The 17225-nt window shown below is 35.8% G+C and overlaps 1 protein-coding gene across 10 annotated transcripts in view; it reads left to right on the top strand.

The window, feature by feature from the left end:
• The window catches only part of MAPK10 (mitogen-activated protein kinase 10), a 652453-nt gene that overhangs the window by 517176 nt on the left and 118052 nt on the right, over nt 1-17225 (top strand). For 9 of the 10 annotated variants that reach the window (XM_027544954.1, XM_027544951.1, XM_027544956.1 and 6 more), the window contains 4 exons: nt 1185-1243; nt 2025-2163; nt 2862-3027; nt 5644-5715. In XM_027544954.1, the coding sequence (XP_027400755.1) occupies nt 1185-1243; nt 2025-2163; nt 2862-3027; nt 5644-5715 (436 nt within the window). Of the gene's footprint in view, nt 1-1184; nt 1244-2024; nt 2164-2861; nt 3028-5643; nt 5716-16253; nt 16326-17225 lie in introns of all 10 variants that reach the window. The other variant, XM_027544953.1, reaches the window with a different exon arrangement.

The following is a 17225-nucleotide window of genomic DNA, read 5'->3' as shown; positions in this document are numbered from 1 at the left end:
AAATCATTCCCTAAATTGACTGCATTCCTCAGATGTTGAAAATCATTTTGTTTATTACTTCTTGTTTGTGTACCACTTATTGAACTTTATTGAAATTCATTAGTTCATGTTTTAAAGATGTATAAATCTTCCACTTGTTTTTGTGAAATGGTTGCATCCATTTTATGAGTAGAGTATTGCTTTCTATGGTTTTATTTCCCACTGACACATTAATACAGAATATTTAGCTGAAAGAAAATTTTGAGCAACTTATGTATGCAATTGAGTTGCGTAAGACAAAGGTTTTTTCCTTTTAAAGTTTACTTATTCTGTTTACTATCTAATATATTAAATAACTAAAGCAGGAGAAAAAATTCAAAAAGCAGAATTTTAATAACTTTAAAAATACATTTGCCTTTAAATTCATCATTGATATCATGTAAGACATACCTTTCCCCACACATACCATTGGGGTTTTAGTTTAAATAGTATTGGAGTGTGAAGGAAGTAGGAGCAAAAGAAACTAAAGTAACAACACACAAAAAATCTTGACTTAGAACATCTCCTTGACATAGAAAGCAAACTTTTCCTTTGGAGGAAGACATGGGCTTCCCAGGTAGCACTAGTGGTGAAGAACCCATAAGAGATGCTGCTTCAATCCCTGGGTTGGGAAGATCCCCTGGAGTAGGATGGCAACCCACTCCAGTATTCGTGCCTGAAGAATCCCATGGACAGAGGAGCCTGGCAGGCTACAGGCCATGGGGTCACAGAGAGTTGGACACCACTGAAGCAATTTAGCATGCACAACCCCCTCACATAGCCTTGCCAGTCCTGCTGGGTATTTCACTGATGCTTAACTTTCCTTACGTGGTTTTTTCTCCTTTTTTGTTTAATTATATTATCACCTTGTATTTACCAAGGAGAACCACCACACTCTAGAGCAATACCACAATTATGTATCTTCTCTGACTCTTCTGCTTAAGAATTTGAGCTTTTTAATTGCATTTTAACCGAAGACGGATCATATATCCTTTGAGTACAGTTTTATATGAGACAGTTCTAGAAAAATCTTCCAACTTTTCTATTTCCATCATAGTACTAATATGTGACTTTGAGCGGAATAAGTACTTGTTTAAATATGCTTTTCAAATAATTATTTTTCTCCCTTTTTCTTTCTCTCCTCCCATCCCACTGTCTCTTCTCAGATTATTAGTTTATTAAATGTCTTCACACCCCAGAAAACACTGGAGGAGTTCCAAGATGTGTAAGTAACACAACTCATGAAGGAAGCGGGAGTATAACATCCAAATAACACAAGTGACGTTGACAGGAGTCAAATGAGTGAAATCCCTTAAGAACTGGCAGCAAATGAAAGGGATCCCGAAAGTCTCATTTTATGGTGTTTCTTCCTGGAAAGACGGTTCCGCTATTTTCTGGTTCTTTGCGTTTTTTTGTCCTATGTTCTTGGTTCCATCAGAATCCAGGAAGGCTTGCTATTTATTCTTTATTTATTTTTAATGTATTTTGTGAGCTTTCTAGAATGAGTCAGTTCACTTTGAGAAATATTAATAGTGGACATGATAAAAAAAATCGTCCTTAATCTATTTTTGTGGTGTCTTGGATTTTGTGCAAAAAAATTACCAGGAATATAGTGACTCTAAGTGAATCATAGCATGTTGTCTTTTTTAACACAGATACATTGCATTTAATGGAAAATTCTATTCTGAATTTTTTTTCTTATTTGTAATATTAATACTCAGGAAAGAGTTCAGGGAATTCAGGGTAAAGGTGAGAACAAAACGAAGGGAGAAACTACACAAACAGAAACCACACACCCGTAAATGCTACGTCTGTTAGCACCTTTGTGGTAGGGTTACCACGGCTGTCACGCATGCAATACTTGCAAGTTTTTCATATTCTTAGTTCAGTCAGAGGTGGAGCTGGGAAATGTGGAAGAGTTAGAGATTTAGGAGAGGATTCTGACTTGTTTGAAGGACTCCGTGGGCCTTGTGATTTGAAACTAACCCTGCGGATTTACCCTGCAGTTACTTAGTCATGGAGCTGATGGATGCTAACTTGTGTCAGGTGATTCAGATGGAGTTAGACCACGAGCGAATGTCTTACCTGCTCTACCAAATGTTGTGTGGCATCAAGCACCTTCACTCTGCTGGGATTATTCACAGGGTAAGAACACAGTCCAGAACTATAAAGTTGCTTGTGGAGAAGACAAAGGGCAGCTGTAGATTACGTTCTTCAGGTAGGGGAGCTTGGGTACATATAATGTACTTCCTCATTTATTTTACTGTAGAATAAGCATATAGCTCACTAACGTGTCGGAGGAGACTTCAGCACGCTAGCTCATTTTGTTTAATGTTTTGTTTCAGCTCACTGAAAGTCAGCTTATGAGCCTTCTCAGAAATTCTGATTGGCAGAGGTCATACGTGCAGCTGAAACAAGACAACTCATTCCCCCTGTTTGTTTCTGGTTGCATAAAGACCGCTGCCCTGATCTGCTCTTCTGTCAGGCCTAGAAATGAAATATAAACTCAAGGCTTATGTTGCTGTAAAGAGAAACCTAACAGATGACAATCAATGAATTTTTTTTTTTCCCTAAAAACCTCTTCCCAAGATGAGCCAAAAATTGTAAAAATGATGCAGTTATCCTCTGGGTTTAAAAAACTTTCTGAGGATATTAAAACAAAAAATCCCAAACCTAATCTTAAGCTTCCTGGGGGCAGTACTCTTTGGCTTTACATAGGGCTCTACAGCCAGTGGGAAAGCCCATCAGTGCTATTGCAAGACTGCCGTGTTGATTGAGTAGGTGGACGTCACATGGGCCATTTGATGTTCGTTTTTAATTTCTTCTCTTGTTCTTGTTGTCAGGACTTAAAACCAAGTAACATTGTAGTCAAGTCTGATTGTACATTGAAAATCCTAGACTTTGGGCTGGCCAGAACAGCAGGCACAAGCTTCATGATGACTCCCTACGTGGTAACACGTTACTACCGGGCCCCCGAGGTCATTCTGGGAATGGGCTACAAGGAGAACGGTAAGGACGCCTCTTGAGCAGCAGCCACAGAAACTGTAAAGAAACTAAGTGTGTCAAGAGCAGTGCTCCCTCCCACGTATGTGAATGTTTAAAAATAGGGCTACCAGCCTTCATAGTCAGAGGAACGGTAAGGATGCCTCTTGAGCAGCAGCCACAGAAACTGTAAAGAAACTAAGTGTGTCAAGAGCAGTGCTCCCTCCCACGTATGTGAATGTTTAAAATAGGGCTACCAGCCTTCAGAGTCAGAGGTTTTCAAAAATTACTACTCAGAAGAATCAACATGAAGGATGCTTCTGAGAAGCACGCATAACTAGAAGAACATTGAAATGTTATAACTCAAAAGAATTATAAATAGAGTCTGATTAAACAGTCGTATGGATACTGATGAGCACACGTGCTGTAGATATTCAGAAACACTGGTATTTAGAAGGCAGCTCAACTCACAGTGAATATAAACGGGAAGAAATCCATCTATTGCATTTTTACCATTTGGCTTTATGTCATGTCTTAAACTGGTGTCTCTAGTCCTAGGAAAAGACAAACAAAAAGATACCACAAATCCTTGGAGCAAGAATCTTCACACATGCTTAATGCATAGTCATTTTAGAATAATCCAAATTGTTCAAGTTGGATACGTACTGTTCTGTAAGTAATAGTTAAGGTAGTAATTACCTGGTAAGCTTTTATAAATTCTGAAACCATACAGAGAGAATAATATTAAATTTTACACTGCTGCTTTCATAGAGAAAATGTAGTATTCATAAACACTTGCAAAGAAAAGGTAGAAAGAATCTTCAAAATACATTACAATTTGATTTTATTAAAATGAGGATTTATAGAAATTCTTATTAGAAAGCACTGCAGTATATTATTTTGAGGGATTAGCCCTAACAAGTAATGAGGTGTATTAAAAAAAATCCAATATATTCAGGAATTAAAACTGTTTTAAAGTAGAATTGTATATGTATACTTAATATACCTTTCATACTTGTTTTGAGACTTTATTAAGTTATTGGAAAGGTGTAAGTTCTATAGAAATAATTATCATTGTATTTTTATGTGTAGGTGCTACAGAGTACTTTTATGAAAATTTCCTGGCCACCAAAATTTTGAAAAATTTCTTGTGCTCCTTCCAGATTAGAGGAGAGCCAGTTCTTTTGTGCATTTGTTCAGAGGAAGCGAAAAAGTTCTCAGGAAGGTCAGGCTTAACTGTGGTGAACAGTGGCAGAGTTCTGTTTCCTTTTGGCTTGGAGGAGGAAAAAAATCTAATCCTGTTCCAAGGCAATACTACGTCTAACTTATTTGGAAAAGCAGATGGTTGTATACATTCTTCATATTTAAAAAAAAATCAAAGTGGGAACCAATTAAAAAATTCAAGAATCTACAAAAATCTGTAGGGGAGTCTGAATTTGCTATTAATGATTTTCAGATCTTTGCTGAACACAGATGGCATGTGACTGCATCCCTTGTCCTTCCCTTACTAGACAGGATTGCAAGTTTCTGCCTCAGATTTTTGGCTTCTCTGGACCCGTGGAGAAAGCATACCTACCACCCTTGTGCTGCCCTCACCCACGTGTGGGATGAGGGTTATCACGCACAAAACCTGCTTGCTCCCACATCAGGCATGCCAGCTCTCCTGTGCACCGAACCCTGCCTTCCTTCCTCAAGGAGCGTTTTAGCCTAATGTTTTTGCCCAATTCCCTTCATCCTTACTAAAAAGCGAGTTGGAAGAGGGTAAAGATTAGTAGGAGAAGGTGAAGTATGTTTCGTTAACAAGCATGGCAACTGAGAAACCGACATACGTGCTTAACAACTTTTTAACACCATTAATACTCTGTTTCCTTCATGACTCCTTTATACCTGTGCAAATTAATTATACATCTTTTTTCTTGAGATATATCAAAAAGGAACTCAAACTGATATTTATAAGAATAACTTCTGAAGGAAAAACTAAGTCCTGAATATCAGGACTTAATTAAATTTTCAGTGTTTTTTTATTCTTCTTAAATTATTTTATTATCTATAATTCAAAATAGCAGTGTTGTTTTTCATAAATAAGAGAGGCCAACATTTCTCAAGTGATTAAAATATATTTTGAATTAGTAAAAGAAGTCACTAATACTTCTGCCTTCAAACCATAGTTTCAGCCGTTTCCTAGTTTCTTGGATTTGGACCAAAAAAAGATGATCTCTAGTTGGCTTATTCCATGTAATTGGGTAGAATAGAAAATGGAAATAGCCACCCCTAAGAGTTGATTGAGATTAATTTCTCTCCCTCCAGAGAATGACGTTGAAAACCCTTTGGTGGCTTTGAGCTGTGTCACCTGACATGGAGATAAGTTTGGTTAAACTGGTGCTTGTCCATGTTACCACCTTAAGGCACTGAAGGAAAATCTAAGGCATCACAAAGTAATTTTTAAAACTTGAGTTCTACTAGACATCGTTTATGTCACATTCCAGTGCTGGTTTTAATTCACCTTTTTGGCCAACTTTTGGTGGGAGACAAAAATTTGTACCTTCTAATCAAACTGTTCTTTTTCCTCCTCCTTCAGAGATCAATTATCTTAGTTAACTTTACTTTCCTCCCTTTTCTTCACCTCCCTCTCTCCTGTTCTAGTGGATATATGGTCTGTGGGATGCATTATGGGAGAAATGGTTCGCCACAAAATCCTGTTTCCAGGAAGGGACTGTATCCTTGTACCTTTTGCTGCAGCTTTACCTGTTTTGTTCTCTCTCCCTTTAAACACATAATGATTTTACCAGGAGAGTAAAGATAGAAGCAAAAAGTTGGGTAAGTGGTGTAACTGCGATTAAAAAAAAAAAAAAAGTGATTATTTCTATAATCTGACCAGTACTGAAGATTACCTATCTCAATAGTTTAATTACATTTTTGATGTTTTTTTTTCCTTAAATTATTTTATCTATAACTCAGAATAGCAGTGCTGTTTTTCATAAATAAGAGAGGCCAACACATCTCAAGTGATTAAAATATATTTCGAATTAGCAAAAGAAATCACTATTTGCAAGTATTACCCATCTTTTTTCTAAATCCATTTTATGCTTCTACAAATTTCGGCATGCTCATTTCTCTTCTTGCCAACATCTTAAGCTTCTGTCCACACCTTTATTGATTTGAATTACTCTCGACACTATATCCAGTCTTAAGGCACATCTTTCTTAAAACATGAACTTCCACATTTAAAAATCATAATTTTAGTCAACTTGCTGGAGGTCAGGTAGGTTCAAAATTGGCTTTCCTTATTTGACTTGGAGATGTGACTTAGACATAGATAATTGCTTTTCCAATGAAATTTAGAATTAAAGAAATGGAATGTACAATGTGGGGGAGGTAGTCAATTAAAAAAAAGCTGTGTTGATTTGCCTTATACCACTGAATCTTTAGCTAGATTTCATCAGGAACTTTTTGGACAGATATCTCTGATTTGGAATTATTAAATGAGCTGGTGATATGAAATATGATAAGGAGCCCGAGTGTAGATGTAAAAGTCAGTGGGGAAGCTACGTAAAGATAGTGTGTCTTGCTTAAGTTAAATTTTACTTAAACATGGGTAAATAATTTCCACATGAAATATGTTGAAATTAGTTCATTTTCCTATAATTAAAATTATAACTTAATGTCTTAGTCGTGACCATATTTAAAAATTAAACTAAACCATAGAAATCCTTATTGAACAATGGATTATATATACTCTGTGTTTTTGGGTGAAATTGTTTCATTAATCTTTATATGAAATTAATATCATTTTGTAATTAGAGCTTACTACCAGTAATAAAGGGATCAGAACACTAAAGTAACTTCCCTAGACCATGATGATCAGACACAAGTTTGGGGGCTGATGGAGCTTATTTATGGGGAGAAGACTCATATCAATATTTTAGCATAATGAAATGATTTCAGCATTTACTGGAAGTAATATCAAAGTTTAGTATATGCTAATTTATACCTTGGGTACTTCCAAGATTCTTCACAGACAAAACAAAAACAAAAAAACAATCTAAATGAATAATTCACTTAGAATTATTCAGAGTGATTTCCGTTGAATTTCTCTGAGGCTGAAAAATGATGTTATAGCACTCTGTCATCATAAGCAAAGATATTCTTCTCTCTGAACAGAACTTTTTAATCTTCCTTTTAAAAAAATCTGTATTCTAAGTGAAAATAGTAAAACACCTTGAAAAATTGGGAGCTCTTAGGAAATTACCATTGACAACTGAAGTTTTAGCTATTTTACTGTGTTAAAATTGTCTTTTCACTTTGAGGAACATTGTGTGGGTTTCTTGACTATTGACATGACCCAGATGATATCACAAGGTAGTTTCTTGATGATTAAATTAAAATGTTGGCAAAATACATACGTACATACTTACTTTTCCATTCATTAGTTTGCTAGCCTTTGTAATATCCAAAGAAACATTTAGAAAGTATTTGTTTTTATTGTGTAAATAGTTTCTTAATTATATAAACATGCACTATTAAACACTCAATTTTCATTATGGTTTTATGATTAAAACCTGCATATAGGTTGACATAATAATAGTATTACTAATAATTCTTCAGTCTATGATGAATTTCAAGTTAGAGAACAATAAATATGCCAAGTCACTTATTTTCTATTTTCTTTACATAGTCCAATGATCATATAAGAGGCATCAAAGACTACATTTCATTAAGATCTTGTTTCTTTTAATAATAGCTTATAGTGCAGCAGTTTTATGATACTTTCTTGGAAGTTTGTCTGTTTTTTTTTTTTTTTTTTTAAAGAACTAGCTAGTCACTGACTCCTTCCACAACCCAACCAGGGCATGGTATTTTCTTGATTACCAAAGTCTCATATAATATCAGTATAGTTTGTATATACTGTAATATCAGTTCTTTCTTTAAACCTGAATCTTTTTTTTAAATTAAACTTTTTATTTTGTGTTGGAGTATAGCTGATTAACAATGTTGTGATAGCTTCAGGTGGGACTGTTCTGAAAAAATGGGACTCAGCCATACATATACATGTGGCCAATCTTCACCAAACTCCCCTCCCATCCAGGCTGCCACATAACATTGAGCAGAGTTCCCTCTGTTATACAGAAGGACCTTGTTGGTTATCCATTTTAAATAGATATACTCTTTCTACCTTTTTATTTCTATTCTACTTCAAATGGTTGCACCTTTTTAAACAAGATCAGGTGATATTCCTTTATTTTGAGTTCTGCTAGAGTTCTCTGGATCTGGGGAATGATATAAATAGGCACACCATATTCATTTGAAACTTCTGGACCTCAGGCATATTATTTCTGATTAAAGCTGACAGTTGAGCTGCTAAAACACTGTTTCTTGCCTTTCCCTCTGAGGACATGAGAAATTTCAGTTAGAAAGAAAAGAATATATATATATATATATATAATCTTTCCAAGAAAACAGGTTATTATGGAACAGGGAATGATTTACCAAAATATTATATATTTGAAGAAATAAAGAAAACATCCTCAGATTAACTAAATATCACATCTTTCTAAGCTTGAAGAAATGAAAATTAGGGATAATCAAAGTAAGGTGAACAAAAATTGGAGGCTGTGGATTATTATATCCATCTAGTACAGATAGATACTTTTAATCCTTCCCTCTTTGAAATAACTTTGCTTATTTCCTAATAATCTTTTGCAACTAATACATTTTGTTATAGCCTGAGTCTTCTACCTAATATTATAGTAATAAAACATTATCTCAAACAATACATACTTTATAGTCAGGGTTTAAAAATAGTCATTCTTCACACCCATAAACAAATGACCAATAATCACAAACATTTGAAAAAATAAGACTTAACTTCTTTTTCTTTGTATTTGCTTAAGAGAATATTTTTCACTGTGAATTTGTTAATATACTTCCCTTTATTACTCTAAGAAAATCTGAGTAAGCTGAAGATTCTGAGATTATCTGAACAGATGGAAGATCAGAGTTAAGAGGAAAATTCTTCTCACAGGAAATTTAGAGGAGGCCAGAGTATACCAGAGTGGGGGTCTCAAACCTCCAGGATCTAAAGCCTGATGAGTTCGGGTGGAGTTAGTGTAATGATAATAGAAATAAAGTACATAATAAGTGTAATGTGCTTGAATCATCCTGAAACCATCCTCCTCCCCATCCCTGGTCCATGGAAAAATCGTCTCCCATGAAACCAGTCCCTGGTGCCAGTAAGGTTGGGGACCACTGTACTAGAGGGCAGAATAAGGCATAACTGGGATAAAAGGTCAGAAGGGTATATTGAGGGGGGCAGAAAGTAAGGGAGGACACAGCGAACCAGCTTTGGTGGTGGAACAGGAAAAAATAAATTGAGGTGATGGATCTTGATGCCTTGGAGAGAAGCATTTGGGTGACCATGCACATAGCTCCACCATGACTGCCATTTCTCCCAGGAGCCCCTGTCCCCCAGAAATAGATATCAGTTCAGTTCAGTTCAGTTCAGTCACTCAGTCATGTCCAACTCTCTGCAACCCCATGAATCGCAGCACACCAGGCCTCCCTGTCCATCACCAACTCCTGAAGTTCACTCAAACTCATGTCCATCGAGTTGGTGATGCCATCCAGCCATCTCATCCTCTGTCGTCCCCTTCTCCTCCTGCCCCCAATCCCTCCCAGCATCAGAGTCCTTTCCAATGAGTCAACTCTTTGCATGAGGTGGCCAAAGTACTGGAGTTTCAGCTTTAGCATCAGTCCTTCCAAAGAACACCCAGGACTTATCTCCTTTAGAATGGACTGGTTGGATCTCTTTGCAGTCCAAGGGACTCTCAAGAGTTTTCCCCAACACCACAGTTCAAAAGCATCAAATCTTTGGTGCTCAGCTTTCTTCACAGTCCGACTCTCACATCCATACATGACCACTGGAAAAACCATAGCCTTGACTAGATGGACCTTTGTTGGCAAAGTAATGTCTTTGCTTTTGAATATGCTATCTAGTTTGGTCACAACGTGAACTTCCATATGTTCAAGCTGGTTTTAGAAAAGGCAGAGGAACCAGAGATCAAATTGCCAACATCCGCTGGATCATCAAAAAAGCAAGAGAGTTTCAGAAAAACGTCTATTTCTGCTTTATTGACTATGCCAAAGCCTTTGACTGTGTGGATCACAATAAACTGTAGAAAATTCTTCAAGAGATGGGAATACCAGACCACCTGACCTGCCTCTTGAGAAACCTGTATGCAGGTCAGGAAGCAACAGTTAGAACTGGACATGGAATAACAGGCTGGTTCCAAATAGGAAAAGGAGCACGCCAAAGCTCCTTTGTCACCCTGCTTATTTAACTTATACACAGAGTACATCATGAGAAACGCTGGGCTGGAAGAGGCACAAGCTGGGAGAAATATCAATAACCTCATATATGCAGATGATACCACCCTTATGGCAGAAAGTGAAGAGGAACTAAAAAGCCTCTTGATGAAAGTGAAAGAGGAGAGAAATAGATATAGAAAGGTTTAAAAGCATATTGCTTTTCCTTATTCCTCTACAGTTCTGTAGACAGAGTACTGGAAGATCTTTAAAAATAAACTGAACTAATTGACAGACTAAAACTACAAACAACAGATTCCTTAGTCATTACTGTGCTATTCCATTCCAACTGCCCTTAGCCTGATTGGCTCTTAGGACGAAATCCACGAATAGTGATAACCTATTATGGGACTCTCTCCCTTCAGCAGTCAGATGAGACTCCAGAGCGTAAGGGTTCCAAGAACTGGCTCTGGTCCTCTTCATTTTAGTCATAAATTATCTCCTAGGAGTTTCAATGTATTTTATATAATACCTCCTTTGCCAGCCTTACAGAATTGCTGTGATGATATTATATATATATATAATTCTCCAGGCAAGGCGTTGCCATGCCTCCTTGAGGGGATCATCCTGACCCAGGGATTGAACCTGTGTCCTTATATTTCCTGCATTGGTAGGTGCATTGTTTACCACTAGTGCCACCTGGGAAGCCCCTTACAAACATACAGATACCTGTAAATAACTTTAAATTACAAAGAACTCCATTTTTTATGGCATGGAATTAGTTTGGGGGTACCTTAGCCCAAATATAACCTTCAAATTGAATTAGATAAACTATTTTAAAAAATAGAAATAACCAAAAGACCGCCTTAAAAAAAATTCTCAAGTGATGAGAAACCAAAATTATCTGTGAATTAGACAGTAAAAGGAAAGAAAATGAGTAGTTTGTCACTTACTGAAGCACTTCTGCAAGTTGATGTGTAAAATGAAATGAGGATAATTACCCCAATCTTCAGGGAACTTGTATTTAATTTGGTGATAATGTGAAACATTCAGAGCCAAGCATTTACTATGTGTTCATCAAAACATGAAAAGTTTAAAGAAAAAAATTATTTTTTCAACATTAGGATTTCTTCAGATTCCTTATTTATACACACTGCAGAATTATAGAGATTTTAAAGATGACAATTTAAAATATTTTGGTGCAATAAAAAATGACAAGACTTTTTATGGCAGAGTATTTTGAAAATTATTACAGTTTTATTTATAATTTAACATAAAGCTAAAGATTTTCTTCTTTATAGTAAGTTTCAATGGATTTTATTCTGTTTCATTAAAAAAGAAAATCAATGGTATAACATCTATAAAATAAACATTAAAAATTAATATGATGCCATAGAAGTTACAAAGAAAGAAAAACAAGTTGAATAGCTAGATCCAAGGAGAAAAATCCTCTGTTTCCTGGAACTAGAATATTTAGCATTGTGTTCCATGAATGTTTTTTATTTTTCTTAGTTAGATCCACAGATGCAAAATAGGTACATTCACAGTTTATTTATGCATATTGGTAGCTTTTCATAATTCTATCTTTGCACTAAAGTTTAAAACAATGTGTTTTTGTAAAATATCTAATTAAATTTTGAACTTTTAAAGCAAACATTTTAAAGAAATGGTGTTCTGATTTTAGAAAACCATATTAAATCTTATTCTATTGTACTTTGAAGTGCTTGTTGAAAGATTTATCAAAACCCATTGTCTGAATCCTATGCTAAATGAAGATATAATTAGGTTAAAGAGAAAAGCAGTGTGGTCTCATAATTGCGTTACCAGAACCGCATAATCTCCTAGACAGGAAACATGTGTTAGGTTGCTGGATAGAAGCTCTCATAGTCCAAAAAATATTCCATCATAAATCACAGATCAAGCCACTGGGGTGTGGAAGTAGCAATAAAGTGCTTTCTATGTTTAGATTTAAACTGACACAACCTTGTTGTTAAGTCATGTCTTACTCTTTGCAACCCCATGGATTGTAGTCCACCAGGCTCCTCTGTCTATGGGATTTCCCAAGCAAAAATACTGGAGTGGGTTGCCATTTTCTTCACTAGAGGCTTCCCTGGTAGATCAGTGGTAAAGAATTGCCTGCAAATGCAGGAGATGCAGGTTTGATCCCTGGTTCAGGAAGATCCCCTTGAGAAAGAAGGAAATAGAAACCCACTCCAGTATTCTTGCCTGGGAAATCCCATGGACAGAGGAGCCTGGCGGGCTACAGCCCATGGGGTTGCAAAAGAATCAGACATAACTAAACAACAACAACAACAATTTAGATTTAAACTGCCATGACCTTTATTATTTTATTTCTATCTCTTGACTAGAGTAGAAAAATTATAATTTAGCATAATCTAATGCCTGACAAATGATACACTTGAGATTTTCTCCCTTAGAAAACTGATAACCATATTTTAGTAACATCCAAACTTACTAAGCATTCCTTTTAAGGAAAGTAAATCAGTTTCTGTGTGCCACAATTGCAAATGAATCTGCTTTCTCTGGAAATACTGATGATGAGAGGAATGTTATGATCAGAATCATGGAAGGAACTAGAATTCTGCCTGGGTGGCATTAGTGTACAAAAATCTTATGGAGACTCACATACCATATCAGACTGTCTCAGAGAGCAACAAAATCCAGTTTCCAACTGTGATTGAATTTGACAATTTCTTCTAAGGTCTATGCACAGTCGGTATTCATTGGAATATCTTGAAATTTTCATAAAATAATCCAGTCTCATCTTGATAAGCATATAGATGAATTAGTTGAGGGAAAGCTATCACCCCGCATCCCCAAAGGATTTAAAAAGATCTAGAACCAAATTCTTTTATTCCCTCTTTCTTGTTTTAGTTGTGATAACTAATTAATAAAATCCCTCGCTGTGGCTGTTGCAATGACGTTCTCTTGACATTTCATCCTGCCTTGAATAATAAAAATCTATATAAACTCATATGCATCTACTCCCCTTTTTGTAATTTATAATGGTGGTAGTGGTTTAGTCATTAAGTCACATCCGACTCTTGCGACCCCATGTACTCTAACCCACCAGGCTCCTCTGTCCAGGGGTTTTCCCAGACAAGAATACTAGAGTCGTTTGCCATTTCCTCCTCCAGGGGATCTTCCTCACCCAGGGATTGATCCCTAAACCTGGGTCTGCTGCCTTGCAGGTGGTCTCCTGCATTGCAGGCAGATTCTTTACCAATTTAGCTTCCAGGCCAGGCATAAGGCTTAGCATTTCTGTGGCATAAGCATGGAGAGTCTATAGGAATAGTGAATTGCGAGGAAAGTTAAATGGAAACTGGAATTTGGAGAGGTTTCCAGGGTATTATAACTCAGCAAAGGTACATTAAATAAAGCAAATGGTACATTAAATAAAGCAAATGGAATTCAGTATTTTCATCAGTAGTTCAGATCTTGAGTTTGTATCTCTCTACATTATTTTCACACAAAGGCTTTGTGATCTATTAAGTCTACAATTGTAGCTTCTATCATGAAGATATATTTCCAAAAATTTTCTGCTTTTACTTTAGAATATCTGTATCCCACAGAGCCACATAAGTGAGAACTGGGAGACACAGCAGTTATTAAACCAAGAACTATCTAGAGCCAAGTGAGACTGAAGTAACCCTGGGACTAAGACCTCTTTAGGGCATCTGTTGTTACTGTTGTTGCTGTTTAACAGCATTAGGTGAGGGAGAAGAAAACGCAAGGGATTCTAGTCTGAAAGAGGAAAATTTGTCAGTTTTGCAAGAGTGGTCAGGGGTCACAGATTCTATTTTAAGATTATTATTTGTATTAGAGAACAAGATAATTCCGATTTAGATAATGGAGAGAAATTCCATGGAGTCAACTGTGATTTAATACGTGGAGTGCCTTTCAAAGTGGTTTCAACAGTGAAAAGGATTGCCCAGTGAGTGGTAAGCTTCCCTCATTGGAAAAATTTCTTAATTATAGACATTAATATAAGATATAGTATAATAGTATATAAATATTAAATGAATATGCCTTCTCTATGTATATTTAATTCTAATATATATATATAATACATGATACATAACAAACATTTATTGATAACTTATTATATGCCAGGCAATGTGGAAGGATCTTTACCAGGCATAATCCTTTTAAGTCAAAAAATTTTTACATGATAAATGCCATCCATGTTTTAGAGGATGAAAAGAGAGAGTCAGTAACTTGGCCAAGTTGATACACATTTAGAAGGCTGGGCTTCCCTGGTGGCTCAGACAGACACAACACAGAAGATCTGAATTTGATTCCTGGGTCAGGAAGATCCGCTGGAGGAGGAAATGGCAACCCACTCTGGTATTCTTGCCTGGAGAATTCCATGGACAGAGGAGCCTGGCAGGCTACAGTCCATGGGGCTCACGAAAAGTTGTACATGACCAAGTGACTAACACATACATGTACAGTTAGAAAGCAATGGGATTGGTTCTGTAGCAGAAAAAAAAAATGAATATCTGTCAGAGATAACATAAAAGAGATATTTTTTTCATTAAATAAATATAGAAATAGATGTTTTTTAACTAGCGGATAGGTTTGGGGCAGAAATAACCTTTTCCCAAATGTTTAAAAATTGATGCAGGCAAGAGAAAGCCTTGCTTATTGAGCCTTTAGCTCTCTCTTTTTAAAAAAATCTCTCTCTCCCACAATATCTCTAAAAAGTAGATACATGGTAAATAACAACTTAGACTGGTCACTTTGATGATAAGAATATTTGCAATTCAAAAGCAAATTTTGTTTTAGAGAATTTTTTTGCCCTTTAATCAAAGTGTTCACAATACCAACCTCTGGTGAGACAGATATTATCTTGAATTCCAAATGTATTAATAATAAAGGGATGCACAACTGTTTGCTCTATCTTTTCCTGATCTTTTTGCATGTCACTTGCTTTCCTAAAATGGAAGCAAGACAAATTTGCTTTTCTGGGTATGCTTGTCACCTTCATAGCTATAACCGTTTCTTTGCAGTGATAACTCTGTTTAGGTATTTGGTCAAACTTTGCATTTAACCTGAGTGAGACCTTCACCTGGGAAAGAATCTCGAGGAATTCTGTAAGGTCACTGCCAAATTACAATATATAACTGGAAGAATAAGTGGAGCAAAATTCTAGTGTGCTATCTTAATGTCTTTCCCTATTTGTTCCCCCTCAACTTCCCTTATTCTTCTAGGTTAATTTTCCTCATAAGAATGACCTATCTTTCTTTCTGAGTTTTCAGTAGGAACACGTGAGTAACCAAGGACAGTTAGAAAGCAATTGTTTTTACGAGAATAAGACAAAGCTTCTGTTTAAAAACGTACTTCTTTGGTGAGAGTCAATGAAACTGAACCAGCCTATTCCAAAACACTCATTCCTGAACTGGCATTTCACTTCCGGAAATTTATCCATATTTATAAATAAGAGTAAGTGTGTTTTATAAAAGAAACCCTTTCTTATGAGGTTGCAGGCGGCTCAGTCTTTTATTTCTTTCTCCAAGTGTGGTATACAAAAGAATGAAAGAGAAACCAATTTGCATGTTTCCCACATTAACACAATCTAGAATAATTTACAATACAAATCAGTAGGATTCTAGGAGATGAATGCAAATCAGACCTTTTAAATCAGAACCTAAATTAATCATTGCATTATAATTGCAAAGTAATATTATCATACATTAGGTGGCATTGAATGGCACGGTTAGTTCAGTTGCATAGCAGAAAGGGCCCTGACATTCTTGTGTTCTTCCCACCCCCCTGTTTTAAAGCACTGTTAAGTGTTTTAAAGCACTGTTAACCCAGTCAGCAAAAGGTCAGACCATTGCTCCAAGGCCTGGGTAGTGAAGTGTTTTTGTTTATTTGCTGTTCTATTCCTGTCTTCTTGTTTATCTTCATTTCATTTTTGTTTTCAGTTGACATGTGGTCAGTAGGGTGCATCATGGGCGAAATGATAAAAGGTGCAGTGCTGTTTCCTGGCACTGATCGTATCCTTCTTAGAAGCCAGTGGTCTCTATGGGTAATATGTTCAATCGATTCCATTAGGTCTCCAGTATAATACTGTTGGTGGTATATCCTCACTGCCCTTAGAGGGGTTCTGTGAAACTCCAATGTCACATATTTACCAGCTGGCATCATGGGAGAGTAATCTTGTCTCCTAGCAAGCTTGTATGTAGATAATATTGTAACACATATGAAACGTTCAATTACTATCAAAAGATCTGCCTTAATTCAGTCTTATGAAACTAGTAACAATGATATACTCTATTATGTTTTACTGTTTTTTGTTGTGAGAGTGTTAGTCACTCAGTTGTGTCAGTTGTTATATCCATAGCTAGATAATAAATGACAAAATCTTTTAGTTTAAGACTAAAGATTTATGCTTTTGTACCATAACAAATACTCATTTGGCATGGAAATCTTTTATCAGTTAAATTTATGTTCATTCATAAATGCAATCAGTTTATTATTAACACATATTCAGAGAACATTCATATGAATTTCCTTTTAAAAATGATCTTCTAAAATAATTTTTCTCATTTCCTTAATGTCTAGGAATAATAGCTCCATTACTGCTTTTATTCTCTCCACATTATTAACAAGTACCATGATTAAAACCTCATTAATTAATAATGATTATATGAAATATCCAAAGAAAACAAATGTGTATCACTTGGTTAAGTAAAAGTGATCCCTTAAGCAGCTAATAATTAGCAAGTAAAGGTTCTATGGGCTTTGCAGTATTAAAAAGATATGGAGAGTATGATTTAGTGTATGGGTTTATAATAACTTATTTTATTTAGTCAGTTAAGTATCCTACTCACAGTCACTTACAAACTATTACGTCATTATCATACTAAAGATAAGATGAGCATTACTTAAATGAT

This window comes from Bos indicus x Bos taurus, chromosome 6 (assembly GCF_003369695.1).
Source record: "Bos indicus x Bos taurus breed Angus x Brahman F1 hybrid chromosome 6, Bos_hybrid_MaternalHap_v2.0, whole genome shotgun sequence".
Taxonomy (NCBI): Eukaryota; Metazoa; Chordata; class Mammalia; order Artiodactyla; family Bovidae; genus Bos; species Bos indicus x Bos taurus.
The sequence above is the reverse complement of the archived record's forward strand: the minus strand, read 5'-3'. Positions and strand labels throughout refer to the sequence as shown.